At 34.8% G+C, this 20,576-nt stretch overlaps 3 protein-coding genes across 3 annotated transcripts; 2 read left to right on the top strand and 1 right to left on the bottom strand.

The window, feature by feature from the left end:
- Positions 1 to 2,066: 2,066 nt before the first annotated feature.
- On the top strand, positions 2,067 to 4,420 carry LOC112802529 (uncharacterized). The gene is made up of 5 exons (XM_025845789.3): positions 2,067 to 2,385; positions 2,698 to 2,733; positions 3,109 to 3,310; positions 3,942 to 4,020; positions 4,159 to 4,420. Exons 1-5 carry the CDS (start codon positions 2,201 to 2,203, stop codon positions 4,281 to 4,283), a joined length of 627 nt encoding a protein of 208 aa, XP_025701574.1. The 5' UTR covers positions 2,067 to 2,200; the 3' UTR covers positions 4,284 to 4,420.
- Positions 2,798 to 7,729, bottom strand: LOC112802528 (uncharacterized). Its single transcript, XM_025845788.3, has 3 exons — positions 6,318 to 7,729; positions 5,167 to 6,187; positions 2,798 to 3,709 (listed from the first exon to the last, which is right to left on the bottom strand). Exons 1-2 carry the CDS (start codon positions 7,408 to 7,410, stop codon positions 5,514 to 5,516), a joined length of 1,767 nt encoding a protein of 588 aa, XP_025701573.1. The 5' UTR covers positions 7,411 to 7,729; the 3' UTR covers positions 2,798 to 3,709; positions 5,167 to 5,513.
- On the top strand, positions 7,634 to 16,916 carry LOC112802527 (CRM-domain containing factor CFM2, chloroplastic). Its single transcript, XM_025845787.3, has 13 exons — positions 7,634 to 9,079; positions 10,063 to 10,594; positions 10,676 to 10,806; positions 12,316 to 12,618; positions 12,700 to 12,856; positions 12,983 to 13,275; positions 13,927 to 13,986; positions 14,096 to 14,152; positions 14,937 to 15,086; positions 15,228 to 15,456; positions 15,847 to 15,977; positions 16,095 to 16,276; positions 16,380 to 16,916. The coding sequence occupies exons 1-13, from the start codon at positions 8,369 to 8,371 to the stop codon at positions 16,396 to 16,398; spliced, it is 2,955 nt and encodes a 984-aa protein (XP_025701572.1). The 5' UTR covers positions 7,634 to 8,368; the 3' UTR covers positions 16,399 to 16,916.
- Positions 16,917 to 20,576: the final 3,660 nt, after the last annotated feature.

The following is a 20,576-nucleotide window of genomic DNA, read 5'->3' as shown; positions in this document are numbered from 1 at the left end:
GTCTTTTCAACTCTCTTTTGAAATCTTCCCATGTAGCTATGTTGCAAGTACCCTTTTTCATATCTACGCACTTTCTCCTCCACCACAAAGTAGCATTATCAGAAAGGTAGAGAGCTGCAGTGCATACTTTTATTGCTTCTTCGACCATCCCTTGACCTTCAAAGTACCTCTTCATTTGTCATAGGAAGTTCTCCACCCGAGCATCCCTCACCCCCTTGAACTCCTTTGACTTTGGGAGATCAATCTTTGTCGTCTCCCTTATAATGGTTGGTCGAGATTTTGCCTCCTCGAACCAAACTCGAACTTCCTTAAATAGCTTCAAGGAATTCTCAAGTTTCTCTTCGATTTGGAGCATGCTTTCTTTGAAAGCATTTAGTTCTCCTAACACGTGAGTCTCGATGGTCTCCTTGTCATGTTCTATCCTTTGAAAGCACTCATCCATAGAGGATAGAATATTCTCCAACATAGAAACTCTCTCTTCTAAGAAGTTAGAGCCCTTACCTCTAGGCTCACTTGAAGAGCGCACCTTCTTGCTTCCCCATTGAGAAGGAATAGTATCCCTTCCTCTTTGAGACTCAACATGCTCCATGGTTACACTAGAAGCCATACCCACAAACCACTTGTGCTCCCTCTCGAACCTTGCTCTGATGCCAAATTGTCATGGCCTTGGCTACACTCCAACGCTACCGTGCCGGCACTCAGACTTACTCAATCTCTTGAACTAAGACCAAGTCAGCCTAACCCTCAATACTTAGCAAGGAAGTTAAGAACACAAGAAAACACAAGAGAAAGGGAGTTTTGGTGGAAAGAACACTGGTTACAAATGACTCACACATAACATCACACTCTAACTCTTATTCCTATTTATAGCCATCCACCTCCTCAATGGATGGTTAGGATTAAATCTAATCAACGGTCTAGATTAATCATTTAGAACCTTCATTACAAATATCCATCATACCACAACTTTTTAAATACTTCTAGATTATTCCATACCACTCTTCATAGTTCTATATACATTTATACTCTTCTAGAATACTCTATGACCTTCCAGAGTCTTCTAGAACCTTCTAGGGTATTGCGGAACCTTCTAGGGCATCCTAGAACTTTTCGAAACTATTTAGAACATTCTCAAACACTTCAAAAAACTATACAAATATTGTTAAATTTAACTTTCTAAAATTTACTGTGACACTACGCTCTCAACGGATTAGGAGGTGAACAAGTCCTTGCTATCACAATCAAGATATTGTAAAAATATATTAGTTATATCCATTGTACTTTCAATATCCTATATGCGTAGTGGAACTTCATGGATATTAGGCATTGTAAATAATTATGATAAAGTGAAATTTGATTAAAAATAATTATTATATAATTAAATAATAAAAATATCGATTAATTAATAAAAAATAATAAAACGATAATTTTTATGTTAAAGGAATCAACTTTAATTTAAAATTAAAAAATAAAAAATAGATTATTATTATAATAAATAGTTAAAAATCTTAGTTTATTGTATAAATATTTTTGATCCTTCTCTAATATGTTATCTAGCTCCGTCTCTGGTTAAGGCAAAAACAAAAAAGACAAAGGTATTGACTCTAGTACATATACCTATGAACTATAAACAAAATACTATATATAGTGTCTATGGTAATATAAGGAAAAAAAATCAACATAATTATTACAAAAGTATAGTATTAAATCTTGTAAATATTGACAAATTTTACTAAAATTAATTTTTAATTGTTATCAAATCTCCTTATTAATATATAATACTTTTATAAATGTCATTGAGAAAAGGAACACAAAGACTGTTATGCTACAAGCCTAAAACGCACTAGTGCACCACTTCAATATGTTTGGCGCTAGCGATAATAATGATTAACCATTGTGATATTAAAAATGGACAATTATTTTAAAATATTAATTTATGACTTTTAAATAGATATTTTAAAATAGAAAGAATAGCAAAATGCTATTTGTTCATTAAGAAAAAAGTAAGATATTAGAAAGAAGGAGGAAAAAGAAACACAAATTTGCATGTTATATATAATCAATGATGAGAGAGAAGAGTTAAAATTTTGGATCATTCTCGCGCAACTGCCTGGACTATAACTAATTAACTAGTCTCTTCTCTTCTCTTACACTACTATAGTCTATAGTGCTGTTGTGGACTTGTGGGAGTTGAGAGACGATGAAAATGAAAAGTATTAGAGTTTTGCATGTACTTGTTGTCCCTATCGTACTCTTCTTGGTTTGTTCCCAGAATTCTATGGCACACAGGAGATCAATGCTGTCCATTTCTAAAAAACCTGACCCAAATGATGCTATTGCCACCGCTCGTTGGCTGGTCTCTCAGAATTTCTGGGCTGTATTAAAGTACTCTCTCTCTCTCTCTCTCTCTCATTGCACACTTTCGCTAATTTCAAATTTTCATTGATGTTATTATCCTTTTTAGGGATGTCAACCGGATGGGGTGGGAGCGGAGGATGCCTTCCCTCCCCATTCCCAAACCTTAGATTTGCTGAAAGGCAAGTCAAGAAATTAAGAAGTTCCATGACTACATAAAAATTCATCAAAATTTTCATGATGAACCAATTCTTGTCACTAGCTAATTATTTTTATTTAATTTATCTGGTTGTAAAGATCAAATCATGTATATTAACTCCACTTTTCCCCTTTTTTTGGCAGCACAATCTCAATTGATTTGGGTGGAGCACCCTGGGGGTAAGCATATCGTATATTTATACTTTGATACCTAGAATACATATAACGGTTTCAAGTAGATTCATAGTGCACTGAAAAATGTTCAAAGTCGCATGGCTATATATATAATCAAAGTAATATGTAAATGCATGGTAGTAACCGTATCAGGCCAACAACTACATAGAACTTTCATCAAGATCATGTTAATCTCCTCCTTCTCGTTTGCTGACTCCTATAAATTTTAGTGCAACCATCCTTTTGAGTTAATTAATCTGCCAAATGTAAACTCTTATATAAATATTTTACATTCAATGTCTTGGTTTCCATAGTTTTAATCTTGATTAAAGTAAAAGAGGTTTCCTCACAGAAATCAAGTAATATATTGTCTAACTGCAGGAATGTGGTATCATTTAGTGATGGGATACCTGACCAAGGCACTGGCATCCCATACTTTTACTTGACAAATTTGGATCCAACAGTAAAAAATGCATTGAAAGACCAAAGAGCTTCCTTTACAGTCAGTGAATATCCTCTTGGGACCTGTGGCAAGATAGACCCAGAGAATCCTACCTGCTCAAAAATTACTCTAACAGGAAAGGTATGTGAAAAATTAGAAAAAGAAACAGTTGAATCTGATTGTTCATTTTGGGTGATGACAAGTTCCTCGTTTTATTAAGTTGTCTTCTGTGCTAGTTAACTTTTAGTCTCTGAACATTTTAAATGTGCAAATACTTATGAATTTATGATGTATCATCACCCTTTCAGAAAAACTCTTTCACGGCCCCATAAGCCACAAAATATTGTGAATTCTTTTATTCTTGTTACCCTTTTGTCTTGTGTTGATCCTGTATCCCCTGCATATGGAGGACTGCCTCAAACGAGAGCGCTAAAGAATGTGATCATACTGAACAAAATGATTTCCTTTTCACTTCCATACTGTTCTGCTAACTTCGTCTCACATGAATTATTGTTTGATACAGATCTTACCATACATTTCCTGCATATAGCAATGAATTTTATTATGCCCGAAAGGACCTTCATGATATTCACATAATAAAAAGTTGTGATAAAGTTCCTATTTTGTTGAATGAGAAGTTAACTATTCATCTTTAGTTCCAACTATTTTATGTCGGCTTTGCAGAACAGATATTCTTTCACAAAGGCAGAAAACATGATGAAATTGCTATTGGTTTGTATGAGAAGTTGACAAGTCTTCTTTTATGTTTTAGCTGATATTGGTTGATGAAAAGTCCAAAGAAGCTGAATTTGGCAGAAATGCATTGTTTTCCAAGCATTCAGAGATGAAAGGTAATTGGACTAAATAAGATAAGAGCATTTATTCTTTTCTTATGATAGCCACTAGTTGCTAAGTTACACGTTCCATCTTACTCTTCTCCCTAATGCATTCTGAAATTTGATTCATTCTTTTTGTTGAAATGTGAACAGGCTGGCCTACGGATCATAACTTTCAAGTCTACAAATTGGAGATTGAAAATATATTCTTAATTGATTGGTTTGGTGGTCCAAAACCTTTAACAGTAGATGAGTACCTAAAGTGGAAAGGACATTGAGATAGCATAGCTGTTACTTAGACCTCTCAATTAAATAAGCAAACATCTATCTATCTATCTATTCTTATCATATAAAAGTTGATATAAACCTATTATAGAATAAGCTTGTTAATGAAAAGAAACATAACTTCTTAGAATTGATTATATTTTATGATAAAGTATATAAGAAAGTTTTCTAATATATAAAAATATTAGAAAACATACATGAGTTAATATTTAAAAAGAGACTAACTTCACAAGACTTTCGTTGTTGTATATTTTTCTTTGTTTTTTAATTTTAAATAATTATATTGAATTATATACAACAACAACAACAACAACAACAACAAAGCCTTGTCCCACTAAGTGAATTATATACAAATTATAAATATTTTTTATAAATGAATCTTTTAAGTTTAATATTAATCTACATATTATCTAATTAATTTATAAACAATATAATACTTTTAAATTTATAGTATATAGTATAATCAATTTAGCTCTCCGCGCATCGGATGGATGTGAGTCTAGTATGTATTATTTTGATAGTTTAATCAGATTTTGTCTTACAAAGGTTCTAAATCAATTACAATCATGCCATCATGGAGAATTTATCACTGCATGATGAACGTGTGCTCATCTATCTAATGCTGTTATGTTTATTAGCCCCTAAGAAAGCCAGTTTATAAGGCCTTTTTACCTAATTCGAGACTGATTAAATAAAACTTCAAAATCTTATGTTCATATTTATGTCTCATTCTTCACTCTTTTTTTTCCACCTCCCTTCATAGTGCTGTATTAGGTAATAGTTTGTAGTAAGGATTTTTTAAGGCTTTTATCGGTTTATACACCAAAAGAAAAAAGAAATCTAAATAAATTGGAGATACAGCACAAAGAAAATTACCGGGAAGTAAGGATATATCTGCTAATTTTGTCTCCAATAAGCATTGCCATTGAGTAATATTGACAACAATTTCAAATATTAGCTGCCGTTGATTGAACCTGAGCAAGCCCTCTGATATACCTTTCTCAAAAGCATTGAACCTTAGCTCCAATCGGATCCTCTTTGGAGATGGAGAAGAAATGTGATCATTTTATTGATTGAAATCAGATATTCAATGAGCAGAGATTAACAACGAATGTGCTTCTTCTCTAGCATCCACCATTGGAAAGAACTTTGGAAGTGCAGAAGAGGAATTCATGCCATTACATTGGCAGAAATAATATATCTAACAAGCAGAAGATTAACAATCAAAATATTTCATCTCTAAACTGTCCACTTATATCTCTTTGTATCCAACTATGCCCTGAAGGTTTTTTCATTCCCTTTTCACTCATGAACTTCCTAACTTCTTCTGCATGTTCCCATTTGTCCTTCGATGCATAAGTGTTTGCTAGAAGCACATAATTTCCTGAATCCTCAGGGTCAATCATGGTGAGATGTCTAGCAGCTGTCTCACCCAATTCCACATTGCCATAAACCCTGCAAGCTGCTAATAAAGAACCCCAGGTGGTTGCATCGGCGCTTGCATTCTGCTTTATGAGACAGTATGCCCTTTCAAGTTGCCCAGCCCTCCCAAGCAGATCTACCATGCAAGCATAATGCTCGGGTAAGGGCTGAATACCAAATACCTCAGTCATAGTCTGAAAATATCTACAACCTTCATCGATGAGAGCTGAGGAACTACATGCATTGAGGAGACCCACGAATGTAACCTGGTTTGGCTGCAATCCTTCCTTCTGCATCTTTAGGAAAAGATCTATAGCATCTTGTGATTTCCCATGCTCAGCAAAGGCTGCAATCATTGCACTATAACTATACACATCTCTGTATTTCATTCTACTGAATTCCGTCCAAGCTAAGTTTATGTTTCCACATTTGGAATGCATGTGGATCAATGAATTGGATATAATACATATCCTATCTGAAATGAAAGAACAATTGGTCGAAACCCAATTAAACAAGAGCGCGAAGGTTAGTATCAAGAGGTTCAAGCTAAAGAGATTGAGTTGACACTAAAGTGCAGAAAACAAAGTAATAATAGAAGGATATACCATAAATACTCTCCTCAACATGTTCTGTCAATGTACTTGACATTTGAATATCCCTAAGTTGTGCACATGCTGATAAAGCACCCACCATTGCCACCTCAGTGATTTTAATTTTTGATTGCCTCATTTCCTTATACATGTCAATAGCTTCCTTTGCATACCCATTTTGGGCATAACAAGCCAGCATTGCTGCACATGCTGACGGATCACGTGGCGTTGATATCCTATCAAACACTCTTTTTGCTTCACTTACTTTACCAAACTTCCCATAACCAGCTATCATTGCTACCCACGTGACCACACTCTTGTTCTCCTCGTCCATGGCATCATACAATTTCTTGGCTGATTTCATGTCGCCACTATTTGCATACCCTGCAACCATAGTAGTCCAAGTAAAAGAATTCTTCTCCCCCATGTTATCAAACAACCACCTCGCATGAATCATCATCCCCGCCTTGGCATACCCACAAATCATTGCCGTCCATGCAACTAGGTCTTTATCACACATCCCGTCAAACACTACCCTTGCATCGAAAACACTACCAAACTTCGCATACATGTCAAGTAAAGCGGTTTGCACAAACTTGTTCCCCAAGAAACCTGACTGCACCACCCTTGCATGAACTTGTGTCCCTTCAAACGTGGCGGGGATACGTCCGCATGCATTGAGGACTGTGGAATAGGTGAACTCAGATGGCAAGACCCCATTTTGGTGCATCCTAGCATAGGTGGAAATTCCATGGCGAAATTGGGTACCAGATATAAACGCGCGAATAAGGGATGTCCAAAGGAAGCTGTTTGGGCAGTTTGGCATTTCATCAAACAGTTTGTGGGCATAGCAGAGATTAGATATTTCGGCATTAAGATAGAAAATCCTCAGAAACAAACGACCCAAGAAGTGATTGTATTGATGCGGTTGGTGAGAGAGGAGTTTAAGAGCGAAGGCCTGGGTCTGTTTAAGATGAAGAATGGTTGTAGAAGTTTTGAGGAATTGCGTTAACAAAGGTGAAGCTTTTGGGGGTTGGGAATGTAATGAAGCGGTTCCTGTGTAAAACTTCATGCATAAATAAATAATAATAATCATTAAGTTAACCATATGGCAACAGATCTTATATTACAGGAAAATTATATAGGAAAGCTTTCCCGTGTATTAGTGTATATATTTCAATAATTTTTAATAATTAATTTTAATTATAAAAAATATATATCCTATCCTATCCTATAACCATCCTTGAAAAGAGGGTTTCTCCTATAGTGGAAATCCAAATTGAAAAAGAGATTCATTCCCATCATTTACATTGTCCCTCCATTCTCAATTTCTTCTTCTTCTTCATCATCATATTTACTTCCTCCTCCTCCTCTTCAGTTCGTTTCTCCGTTCTCTCAATAAAAAATATGCTTTTTATTATTTCCGTGTTATGCCCGTGCGTTGCACTAGTAATATATAATTAAGATCAACTTTTCAAATTTACCAAAATACCGTTGTTTTCTTATCTTGTACATCTTAGCCACTCTAAGGCTGGATTTGGCAAAACTTTTTTAGGAGGTGCTTATGCTTTTAAAAAGCACAGGTACGTCATTTTGCGTTTGGTAAATTAAAAAGCTCCTTGTACTTGCGGCTTTTAAAAGTTAGGGGTGCTTTTGAAAGCACCTAGGAGGGAGCTTTTTAAAGCTGGCTTGTGCTTTTCAAAATTTAAAAGTCTAATATAACCTCATATGTTAACTAATTTTCAAATTTAATGTTTGCATTTATGTCTATTATAGTATTTTTAAATTTTAAAAGCTATTTTACCAAACACAATTGATGTTACTTATGTTTATTAAAAGTTGTTTTTGATTTGATTTACCAAACATAAATGCTACAACTTTTAAAAAGTCATCTTTAAAAAGTTAACTTTTATAAGCTACTTTTAAAAAATAAAAACTTTACCAAACTAAGCCTAAATATCCGGCGTGGCCGCGTCCACATCACGTGACCTTTGAAGTTCAATGCACTCTTTCTCTCTGCTATCTTCACTCTTCAGTCCCCTCCATTCCGGTGAACAACAACTGAAATGCAAATGCAAATGCAAATGCTACTTCCACAACCAACTCCCTCTCATTTTCACACTCCCCTTCCTCTTTCTTCTTCTGCTTCCTCTTTTTTCTTCTTTCATCTCCCAAAACGAACCCGCAAACCCAAATTCCTCATTCGGTGCTCCAAACTCGAACCCGCAACCGACGCCCAAACCCTCCCAACCTCCGCCATCCAGCGAATTGCCGATAAGCTCCGATCCCTCGGCTTCGTCGACCAAGCTCCGGCGTCTTCCGGGGCCTCTCCTCCGTCGTCATCTTCCGCCGCCGTTACAGCTGGAGAGATTTTCGTTCCACTTCCAACCCGCCTCCCGATTCACCGAGTTGGCCACACCATCGACCCGAGCTGGAGCACGCCGGAGAATCCTGTTCCTGTCCCCGGCATTGCCCTCCTGAGGCAGAACGAGCTCGCCAAGAAGAAGGAAAACGCGGAGGAGAAGAGGAGGAGAGCGAGGGAGGAGGCGCGGGAGAGGGCGCCGACGCTGGCGGAGCTGAGCCTTTCGGACGCGGAGATAAGGCGGCTGACGACAGCGGGGCTGGGGATGAAGCAGAAGCTGAAGATAGGGAAGGCGGGGATTACCGAAGGGATCGTGCAGGGGATACATGAGAGATGGAGGCGGTCGGAGGTGGTGAGGATCGTTTGTGAGGATATTTGCAAGTTGAACATGAAGAGGACTCATGATTTGCTGGAGGTAAAAGGAAAAGTTTATAATTGTGATGCATTGTTGGATTAAAAGAGTTTTCCTTTGAAATTTACTGTTTTGGATATGGTAGTGGAAAATTTTTAGGTTTGGATAAGAATAGGATAGTGGATGTTAAGAAATTGAGTTGGTACTGGTTCAAATTTGCTGATGCATTGTGATTACTGAATTTGGAAAAATGGTGCTGATGCAGCCACAACTGCCGTGGCAAAACAGTTGGGGAAACCATCGCAATAATTGTTGTGGCGATATGCTGTGGTTGCAAGCTGAAACATAAACTGCGGATGGTAATATGAGAATTGGAATTGAGAGAATCGCAAATGTGATTGATTGCTGTTAGGTTTGGTTATAGGTTTTCCGATCTGAGTCATTTGTAAGTACTCCTGCATTAGGTTGTTGATACTTTAATGTTAAAGTGGTCCAATTCCTTCCTTAAACCTTAATTCTATTACAAAATATCTTTGGCAGATATATTAACAATATGTTTTGAAAAAAAGAAAAAAGAAAGAAAATTGCTCAGCTAAAATGCAAGGAACTCCTCAATTGCTAAAAGTTTCATGTTCAGAACTCAGCTATTCGTTGTGTTTAACTTACAAATCTGAGGTGCTAATCCTATAATATGAAAAAGAAAAGAAAGGAAAAGAAAGGGATTTTATGTGCGTATGTTGTGGGGTATGGTTTTATTGCAATGGTTCAATATGGATAAAGGACTCAAGCTATCAAGCTCTGAAGCATGGAATATAGCTAGGAGTTAGATGCATTTAGCCTTAAGAAATTATCCAATCTTGTTTTTGTGCCCCTTATACAATTAAGAACTTTAAATTGTTTGGGTATAATGTGGTGTATAATCGGGCATATCAGCATTATTTTATCTGCATAACCGATCCTCCACCTAGTAGAGAATTAACTTTTTGTTGTTGTTACGTTGGTGTCTCACATACAATAATCTGATTATATCCTTTTCACATTGTTAGAGAAAAACTGGAGGCCTTGTTGTTTGGAGATCTGGAAGTAAGATACTATTGTATCGAGGGGTTAATTATAAGTATCCTTATTTCCTATCAGATGAAGTTTTCGGACACAAGAACATTGATGATGCTTTGCAACTTTCAGAGCATAGTGACGATAAAGATTTTGACGAAAGACACAGCCATGCATCTAAAATGAATTTAGTTACTAATGCTGACCAAAGGTCTGACATCAAAGCAGCAAAGCCAGCTTTGATAAAAGGTGTTGGTAATCTTAATAAAGTACGATTTGAGTTGCCAGGTGAGGTTGAGCTTGCGGCAGATGGTGACCAGTTATTAATTGGGCTGGGGCCACGTTTTACTGATTGGTGGGGATATGACCCTCTACCTGTTGATGCTGATCTGCTACCTGCTGTTATACCTGGATATAGAAAGCCTTTTCGCCTACTTCCATATGGTGTGAAGTCTAAGCTAACTGACGATGAAATGACCACGTTAAGGAGACTTGGCAAACCCTTACCATGCCATTTTGCCTTAGGTAAGTTTGGGCCGTTTGGCCTACTTTTTCTTATGTGACCAGTAATGTGTAATTGCCTTTCTATGTTCTTTTTGTTTTCAGGTAGAAACAGGAAACATCAAGGATTGGCTGCCGCAATTATTAAATTATGGGAAAGATGTGAGATTGTCAAGATTGCTATAAAGAGAGGTGTGCAGAATACTAACAGTGAGATTATGGCTGAAGAGATAAAGGTTTGTTATTGATTTTGCTAACAATTTTCAGAGTTCATGAAGTGTAGCACTTCCATTATAAATATCAAATTAGATGTTAAAATGGTGCTGCCAATCCGTCTTCATTGATGGCTGCTCTGGTTAGTTCCATATGTTGCATATTAATGGTATGAGTGACTGCAGTTATTTGAGAACATGGCTCAAGATGATATTTCACCGTGATTGGTAATTAAATTGACATATTTGCTGTCATTCTTCTGTTCTTGCTGTTTGCTGAAGTGATGGACTTGCTGTCCTTGGTAAATCAATTTTCTACTTTTCTTCTGTTTAAACATACTGGACAAAGTAGATCCTAGATATGTTTACATTGTGGCATTTTTCTTGAATGCTTCCATTTTTTCACAAAGAAGAATAAATTTAGAATAGAAGAGAATATGAAAAGGGTATATGTAAGACATAAAGGCTTAGCTATGTAACAATTCATGTCAATCCCTTGAAACCCCATTAAACAGCCCATGTGCTAAGTACCAAAAGAAAACCAAAAAGATAGCCCTATCCCAAATGAAATCAAAAGTTGATAAGAAAACATTAGGCTTCCCAGATCTCCTTCATACCATATAAACCATTTTCTTGGATGCTTCAAATCATCATGTGATGGAAGTTGCATTTGCATCATTAGAAGTTCATAATTTCATTGTTTTATTGCAAGTCTCCAAGACACAACTCAACAGTGGTAAGTAATTTCTTCTTTTAAAAGAAGCATAAATATGTTCTTTCCTTTTTTAAACTCTCTTAATTGTCCTGTGATTAATTTAAATTGATATGCTTAGAATAAATAAATTGGCATAGAATGTGGTTTGGGCATGTTTGGAAAAGGCCAAGAGAGCATCTAATGAAAGTGGCTAGGGTAGATAGAGATCCAAGAAAACTCTAAATGAGCTTGTTAATTACCTAAGGAAAGTGGGAGTCCACTAGCTATTAAGGGGGAAGAACCACTATCCTTAAATGCAACATCATGCATCCCATACTACTCAATGTTGGACTTTGGACACCTAATACCCAAGTCCCCAACAGAGCTTTATCATTAGATACTTAATTATAAATGGGATGAGTATATAAAATATTCATAACAAGGTGCAATGACATCATTTGGTCCATGTAGGACTTCACCTTGTAGGATAAGAGTCTTTTTGTTGTTATAATAAGGTTCTTGTTAGATTTAACCTCTGTCAAGCGGGAAGGCAAAGCAGACCTCAACTCATGTTTATGAGGCTTTTTCTCCTCTTTATTGGTCCAGGGAGAAGAGTGGAGAGAGAGAAAGGGCGGGGGAGGGGAAGAGAAGGGGGGGTGGGGGGGTTGTTCCCAAAGATCAACTATCAGTTTTAATTGCATTAATACTGATCTTGAACAATTGTTACATTAGGTAGCTTGTCATTTCAGATAACTAAGACATAATCTAGTTTCAATAGCAAAACTTGTATATGAAATGATTATCTCAATTTCAGTTTAATAACATCTACTTTTTTACAGCACCTGACTGGTGGGACTCTCCTGGCTCGGGATAGAGAATTCATTGTCTTGTATAGAGGAAAGGACTTCTTGCCTTCTGCAGTATCTTCAGCAATTGATGAACGGAGAAACATTGAGTTATCCAAACTAAAGGCTGAAAGCAGTTCATCAGTTACAGTCACTCCAGGCCAGAAACATGGAGCTATAGAGTGTGTTTCAGAAGGAAGTGGTACTACCTCCCAGAAGGGTACAGCAATTGTTGAACAAGGAATGTTCACTGATGCTGAAGCAACTATCAAAAGGAATAGCATCAAGTTGTCAATGGTATGATTTCATCATCAAACTTCAATTTGCTGTCTTTTACATGAGTGTTTTAGTGACAGATGATATTCTTCTTACATACAGGCATTAGAAAGAAAAGCAAAGGCTGAAAAACTTCTAGCGGAGCTGGAAAATGCAGAGTGCCCACAAGAAAAAGAAATTGATAAAGAGGGTATTACTGAAGAAGAGAGATACATGTTGCGGAAAATTGGCTTGAAGATGAAGCCCTTCTTGTTATTAGGTGACTCTAGAGTATGATGGTTGAATTTTGAAGCATAGATTCACAAATTCTTTGAACTAAATAAATTAGACTTCTAGAGACAAAATCTATTACTGAATACTGATAACTCCTGTTTTTCATTATCAGGTAGACGAGGGGTTTTTGATGGAACGGTGGAAAATATGCATCTTCATTGGAAGTATAGAGAACTTGTGAAGATAATATGTAATAAGCAAAGTCCAGAAGCTATTCATCAGATAGCTCAGACCTTAGAGGCAGAAAGTGGTGGAATATTAATTGCAGTAGAGAGAGTGAACAAGGGATATGCAGTCATTGTATATCGTGGAAAGAATTATAGCAGACCTGCTAGTTTGAGGCCTAAAACGCTTTTGAATAAAAAAGCTGCCTTGAAGAGATTCTTAGAGGCACAACGTCGTGAGGTAATATTTTTATTTTAAGTTGGATTCCTATAGGAGTGTTAACTTTCTATATTGTGATAAGACACGTTTTAATTTTTATTGTGATTTATCTATTCTATATGATGATAACAATTTTAACAGGATGAGTATAAGCTTTCTATTTTTCTGGCTTAATTTTATCTTTTTTAAAAGAAGATTAATAAAAGGTTATTTTATGTTTTAATGTAAAATTTTAGAGGCTTCAATCCATTAGGGAGAGACTTGATTATTGTATTTGTAAAATTTTTAAAAAATACCTTACAATGTTGTATAATACAGCCTTTATTGTGAAGCAGAATTCTTGCCTGAAAAAAGATCATGAAGGGAGAGGAAAATTTGTGCCTTTTTTGCTACTCATCCTTTTCTTCAAGAAAAATCTCATGCCAAAGATAAAATATAACAAAACATAAATCATTTTCTTGTTCCTCTTTGGTTGAAACCTATCTTCATTTTGATCTATAAAAATCACATCCAATATTCAGTATAGGTAGACTCATACTAGTTGAACACTAGGTTGTAACATGGATACTCATACTAGTTATGCATTTATACCTTTGAAAAGGAATTGACTGCTAACATTAACATTCAATATATGTCACTGCCTTATTCTTTCATCCTTATTTCCTCTTGCAGTCATTGAAGCTTCATGTTTTGAAGCTAGATAAGAATATAAAGGACTTGAAACTTAAGATGGTGAGTGGTTTTATTTTTTTCAGTCAATAATGTATTGTAATTGTTGCTGAGATGCACACCCCCCAATTTCCAATTTCAATTAAGGAATTTTATGAAATGATTTGAATAGGATAAAGATAAGGAGGCTAACAGTAAGCATGAAGCTGAAGAGATGAGAGTTGACATGGTGAGTTTGTATTTTACTTTAACCATACAATATAGTTACCAACTTCATGATATTATCATTTTTTCTTACATTATGCAAAGGTGGATGCAAAATCTATCATAAATGTCTAGGATCAACAACTGAACTCAAATTTTCATTCTCTATATTCTGAAGTAGTCTCAACAGTAAGACTACAGTCAAAGTATGAGCAATTTGCATCAGTTTATTACATTTGTGAATGCTTTGATGTGTTATGTACTTGTATAGTTATATTTGAACTCAAGGTACATGCTGAAGGTTTTTTTGTTTTTTTTTTTTATTTTTTTTTACTGTGTATGATTATAATCATGCCAATTCCCCTTTAGTTCAAAAGAACCACCACATAATAAAAAATTTTCTTTCCATCTCCTGTTGGCTTACACATTCAACATTATTTTGGGATCTGTTTATTTTTCTCAAGGTTCTTAATTCAACTGTTAAATTGCTATTGGTTGTAATCACATTAGATACTCATTACAAGTAAAGAGGTTAACTTGCACTACAAGGAGTAGCAGTGTAGTGTTTTCTGTGTTTTATGGCATGCAAAGGTGAGTCAAGTGTTACGAACTTGGTCTGTTTCTGTCCTCATGGAAATTACCCAACACATGATGTAAAAGAATTTCTTGTGTTGGTAATGAAGACGATAGGAGAGAACCTACATGAGTGTATTTTCTTTGTACATATTTAGGGAGAATTCTTATTCCAGTGATATTCATGGTATACTTCTCTAAAGAACAGAACCTAACGTACTTTGTCATGATTTCAGGGATCTTTCTCAAATTCTGTAAACTTGAATTCTCTAAAAGAAGTTTCTATTGAAAATCAAGAATCAAGACAGAAGCAGATGATTGATGATGATGGAACTCGTCAAGGTGAAGAAGAATCTATGTCTGATTTGATTATTGAAAAGACACAGGCAAGCATTTTATGGTTGTCAAAATAAAATTCTTCAACTCTGCCCTTGATTATCATCTGGTTATATCACTGATTCCTTTCACATGTTTTTATTGGGTTTCTTTCTAAAATATTGATTTAGTTTATGTTTTGTGGATTTCAGTTGGATGGATTGAGTGTCTCTGCAGTTGATACCAGGCATGGTATCTCTAATAACAATCCACCAGAATCATATGACACGTCATCAAAATGTGACCCTGAACCATCCGTTCCAGTGATAAATAGGAGTTCAAAAGGGTTGCCTATTAGACCGGTGTATCTTTCCAACAGAGAAAGACTTCTTCTAAGAAGGCAAGCCTTAAAGATGACAAAGCGACCTGTCCTTGCCATAGGTATTTCCCATCTTTACAAGTCCATGTATCCTGCCAAGGGCTTTGGTTTTATAAATTGTAACTTCAACCAGTGATAATTGCTTTACTCCTTTTTCCCCTTAGCTTTCTGCTATAGTGGCAAACCTATAGCTTGTTTTGTCAAAGATAATATAATCGGAAGAAGTTGTAAAAACTGTTATCCCTTTTCCTCACGTTTAGTTAACGGTGAATCTTCTCTCAATATCAACCTTTTTGAAAAATTTCATTCTAAATGATGTATTAAGAACCCAAGGGCCCTAGAAGTTATCTTTCGCACCTTGCCTTATGTTTTTTTCGTATAAGTTACTCGAATACTGAGCAAATTTGATGGAATATCATATCTTTATCTTTCTGCTGTTACTTTGTCTTCAGGAAAGAGCAATATTGTTACTGGTGTTGCAAAAGCAATCAAGACTCATTTCCAGAAGCACCCTCTTGCCATAGTTAATATTAAAGGCAGGGCAAAAGGCACCTCAGTTCAGGAGGTGGTGTTCAAGCTAGAGGTACCCAAGATGAAGTTCCTTTGGACCTTTCCTTTTTTCCCATATCTTCGTCTTTGCATTATTCCTGTGACCTGAGCCGTTGTACAGATCCTGAAATGCTTCTGGTTATTTTTTCAGCAAGCAACTGGTGCCGTATTAGTCTCTCGGGAGCCAAACAAGGTTATTCTTTATAGGGGTTGGGGGGCAGGAGAGAAACCTAGAACCAAAATAAATGATGTCGAAGTTGAAGAGGGAGAAACTTCTAAGCCTACTGTCTCTCCTGAACTGTTGGAAGCCATCAAAGTTGAATGTGGATTGTTGTAAGTAAAATAGAATGCAACCCTTGATCAAGCTATTACCTGTCGCTATTATTCTTCACTTGGAACATTCTGTGTTTTTGTTGTCATACTTCTGTATTTATAGGAGAGTGATGAAATCATAAAGAAATTGGGAATAGTTGGTGCTGCAAATTGGAAATTATTTGAGGGCCTCATAAGTTTACTTACGTAAGAAAACCAAGCAAAACCAAGCAGGAACCAGAAGAAATAAGGGACAATAGGATCGATCCCCCAGTGGCTGTTGTCTGTGTTAACCCACAAACATTTTTCTTCCTGGGACTGAATTTAAATGTTTCATGTATATAAACATTACCAGGCAATGACTTTAGTCATTTCCTACTTTGCAAGCTCCATCAAGGACTTAACACTGAAAAGTTCAGTCATTATAAGCTGTAAAAGACAGAAGAAAGGAAGAGAATATTGTGAGGATAGAATTAGAATGGAATGTGTTATATGGAATTGGATGCACAGTAAAAGGAAAAAGACCAAGTTTGTTTTTGTCAGAATATATTAGAATATTGTCAGAATAAATTAGGATATTTGTATATTTAGATTGATATTAGATTGATACTCTTGTTAATGATAGGGTACTATATTGATATTAGATTGTTTATTATTTTTATATCAAGAGTTCAGTTTTTTTTCTCTGTCTAAAAATATTTGGAGACAATAAAAATCAGCTTAAAACAGTTCAAAGTTATCTTATTTTATATTTATTAATTATGGTTGTAATAATTAGATAATATTAGATGTAATAAGAGTATAATTATAGATTTATCTATATAAAATAATTTCAAATAGGATTCTTCCAGATCTAAGGAAGATGTTGACAAAGATTTTGTTGAGAAATTAAAGGAATGGAATAGTAAAAATCACAAAATTATCATCTGGTTTCATAGTACTTTACTCCTCACATCCACCCCCAGTTTGTGCGTTTTGAAATTCCTAAAGAAGTATATTGGCAAAAAGTTACACTATTTCTAACTTCTCACATATGTACCAACTACTAAAGGAACTCCATCACTACATGACTTTTTTGCTAGAGGAAAATTATTTGGGATCAATTGATATCTTGCGCATCTATTCTTAACAATGCGACTAACGCCAAGACATAAGAGGATTATCGCAATCGTGCACATCATATTCAGTTTCTCATGGTACTTACTAATGATTATGAGCCAGTTCGAACTTCTTTACTCCATCAGTCCCTTGTCAAGTCTTGCAGATACTCTTCTTTGTCTTGTGTCTAAAGAAATACGGTTGGGGTTAACTAAATCTAAGTTTGAGACTATTTTTTGTGGTTATCGGAAAAAGAAAAAATTTGTTATACTTGCAAGCAAAAAGGTCACATTGCTTCCAACTATTCCAATCTATTCTATTACTATTGCAAGCTCTCAGGATTCTTGATTACTAATTGGAACAAATATCATTCTCATTCTAACTCCCTCAGGCTTGAGCCTATAACTATCATTGCTGCCAATGACTCCTCTACTTCTGATAGTCTATCTCTTGTCTCTCCAATTGACATTGAGTCCTTCTTTAAGCAATTTCTGTCCTTTTTTGATAATGCTTCTACAACTCTGTCCACCCCATCAGGTAACTTTAAATGGTATTTGATTTTGGTTACTTTAATCACATATTCTTTTTGCATCATATTTTTTTATTCTTGTCTACCAATACTATAGTCCTTTCTGTTTACATTGTTGGTGGTCCCTTATGCATGTGAAACATAAGGATACATTTTATGGTATGCACTCACCTTTTTGGATACTTATTTCATTCCCAAATTAAATTTTAATCTTATCTCTACTTTTAGTTATCGTGTGTATGACTCGCAGATGGGACATATCATTGGGACTAGATGTAAAGTCAGAAGACAATTTGAGCTCCAAAATCCATTTTCCTTCTACCTCTAATTATTATGTTGTTTCTTTTCTTTCTACACTTTACTTGTGGCATCATTGTTTTGCTAATAGTTCTTTAAAATAATTGTATTTCTTGTCAAACTACAAACAACTGGCTCTATCTTTCAATAATAGTTCATTTTTTGTTAATTCTTCTTTTGATCTTATACACTCTAATGTTTAGCATTATGCTTTCACAGCTTCTATGGATAGGAGCTCACTATTTGTGGTGTTTATTGATGATTATTCTCATTTTGCTACTGTGATTAAAATACAATTTTTTTGAAATCATTAAAATTTCTCAGTGTGATAATGCTATGGATTACTCTAATTCTAAACTTCTAACTTTTCTTATTAAACAGATACTTTATCTGAATTCTCTTGTCTCGCTACGTCTCAATAAAATGAAAGAATGAAAGAATCGAAGAGTGTTATTTCTAAAGACAGATGGACTGACAATCATAAAAAAAGTTTAGCTGAAGTCTAAAGCAAAATATATTATGATCTGGGCTTTTATTAAACTTGATTAAATATGCTTCACGAAGGGGATAAAGAAGTCAAAGAAATGAAGATCAACATATTGGTAGATAGATATGAAGACTTAAAAAAATGAAAGGAGAAAGCATTAGTGAGATGATGTCAACTAAGAAATCTTACAATAGCTTCAAAAACACTCAGAAGATTTTGAGAAGTCTCCAAAGATATGACTACCTATGACAATAGCCATAAAGCAAGCAAAAAATTTAAAGACTCTTTGGACCAATTTAAACACTCAGAAATCCTTTTTTTTCTTCCAATACATTAGCGGATGGAACAGTTTTGGTGTTGGATTCCTGAATGCATGGGAAGACATTTATTGAATTTTTTTTATTCAATTAGCTTAATTAGTGCAACTTTAATTTACCTATATATTGTGTTCTGGTCTCAATATATATGAAGCTAATTTATAGAGTTATAAAGTTATGAAAAATATATGAAAGACAATTTGAGAAAAAATAGACATGTTAGGATGTGGTATTTGCCTAATAATTACCTAATAAAGATATAAAAGGTTCCGATGTGTATGTCATATAATTTTAATGAGACCATTTTGTTCTAAAACTATTGTTACACATTGTCTATGACTGTGCTTGTTGTATTTATTCTCGTTTAAATAGTCTACTTGAGATAAGACTGTACTTGAAAATATTGTGTGGCTGATCTTTTGTAAATAACATGTGATTATATTGAGAAACTCTCTTGTCGTTGAACCTTGTTTTCTGTATTTTATGGGTGAATTATCGATTTTGATTAGATTATTTTTTTATTATTTTATTTTATTATTATCTGATTGAACTTATCCTGCTAAAAGAGTTTACTACCTTGACCTTAATTTTTACTGCGATGAATTGAGAGACATGTATATTTTTGGTTTAATTTCTTGTTCTGTTTAACTTAGATCCCTTGTTATCTATATGCCTTATTTTATATGTGTAGTGGTTTGTGCCGTCTATTATCACTTGAAACTGCTATTTATTTTGTTTTGATCTCAAAGTTGTGGTGAGATATAAGTTATATAACTGATATCCGATTTCAAAATAGATTTTAAAACCTGAAATTTGTTTAATGGTTTCCACATTCCTCATTTCCATATTTAGAAGTTTCAATATGGCAAAATTTGTCATATTTTTTTGTGAAGCATGATGAAATGTGAATAAAACTTCAAATTTTTTTAAATAAAAAAAATTTTGTAGCTCAAGTCATATAGGAATTCAGTTATCTATCAATATTCTATATTATATTTCTTGCTGCACCTTAATTAATCCGACTTATATGTAGCTTTTTTCATAAGCTGATATGGATTTCCTAATCTACAACTCTAACTTTTGTGGGTAAAAGAAGTTTTGACTACACTTAACAGAAAATCAGGTTACCAATTTTCTGGAATTTGATTGAGTTAATTCCTAATCTACATTTACAAAGTATATTTCCTTTTGGGAATAGGGTTTTTAGTTAGAAACTTAATTTTTTTTCTTCCCTTTCTATGATATATGTGTCCTTCCGATGTCTAGTTTCAACTATTTGAATTTCTTGACAACTTTAACATAAAGAATTAGGCAGACTGGTTATGCTGTCGTAATTGTAAGTGTTTCAGTTATTAAAGTTGAAGAATTTCATACATGTGACGATAGTATGTTAATTTTGTATATATTGCAGACACGCTATGAAAACTCTCTTTGTTAAACTGAATATTGCAATACGGTAGGAATTTAAACTCATAGAACATGTCCTTGAGCGACTATGGGAACGTAAGAAAGACTACTTCTATGATGTTAATGTAATAAGATTATGTTCACACACTAATTCTTCATATATTGGGTTTGTTTGGCTATGATGTC

Source organism: Arachis hypogaea, chromosome 5 (assembly GCF_003086295.3).
Source record: "Arachis hypogaea cultivar Tifrunner chromosome 5, arahy.Tifrunner.gnm2.J5K5, whole genome shotgun sequence".
Classification (NCBI taxonomy): domain Eukaryota; kingdom Viridiplantae; phylum Streptophyta; class Magnoliopsida; order Fabales; family Fabaceae; genus Arachis; species Arachis hypogaea.
This window is presented reverse-complemented; position numbering and strand designations above follow the sequence as displayed.

Bases quoted from the DNA above. Each gene is read 5' to 3' on its own strand.
- LOC112802529 (XM_025845789.3), top strand. From the start codon at position 2,201: ATGAAAATGAAAAGTATTAGAGTTTTGCATGTACTTGTTGTCCCTATC. The intron at 2,386-2,697 runs GTACTCTCTCTC...TTTTTTTGGCAG, and splicing joins AATTTCTGGGCTGTATTAAA to CACAATCTCAATTGATTTGG. The intron at 3,311-3,941 runs GTATGTGAAAAA...TTTATGTTTTAG, and splicing joins AAATTACTCTAACAGGAAAG to CTGATATTGGTTGATGAAAA.
- LOC112802528 (XM_025845788.3), bottom strand. From the start codon at position 7,410: ATGGTTAACTTAATGATTATTATTATTTATTTATGCATGAAGTTTTAC. The intron at 6,188-6,317 runs GTATATCCTTCT...CTTTCATTTCAG, and splicing joins TGTTGAGGAGAGTATTTATG to ATAGGATATGTATTATATCC.
- LOC112802527 (XM_025845787.3), top strand. From the start codon at position 8,369: ATGCAAATGCAAATGCAAATGCTACTTCCACAACCAACTCCCTCTCAT. The intron at 10,595-10,675 runs GTAAGTTTGGGC...TTTTGTTTTCAG, and splicing joins ACCATGCCATTTTGCCTTAG to GTAGAAACAGGAAACATCAA. The intron at 12,619-12,699 runs GTATGATTTCAT...TCTTACATACAG, and splicing joins ATAGCATCAAGTTGTCAATG to GCATTAGAAAGAAAAGCAAA.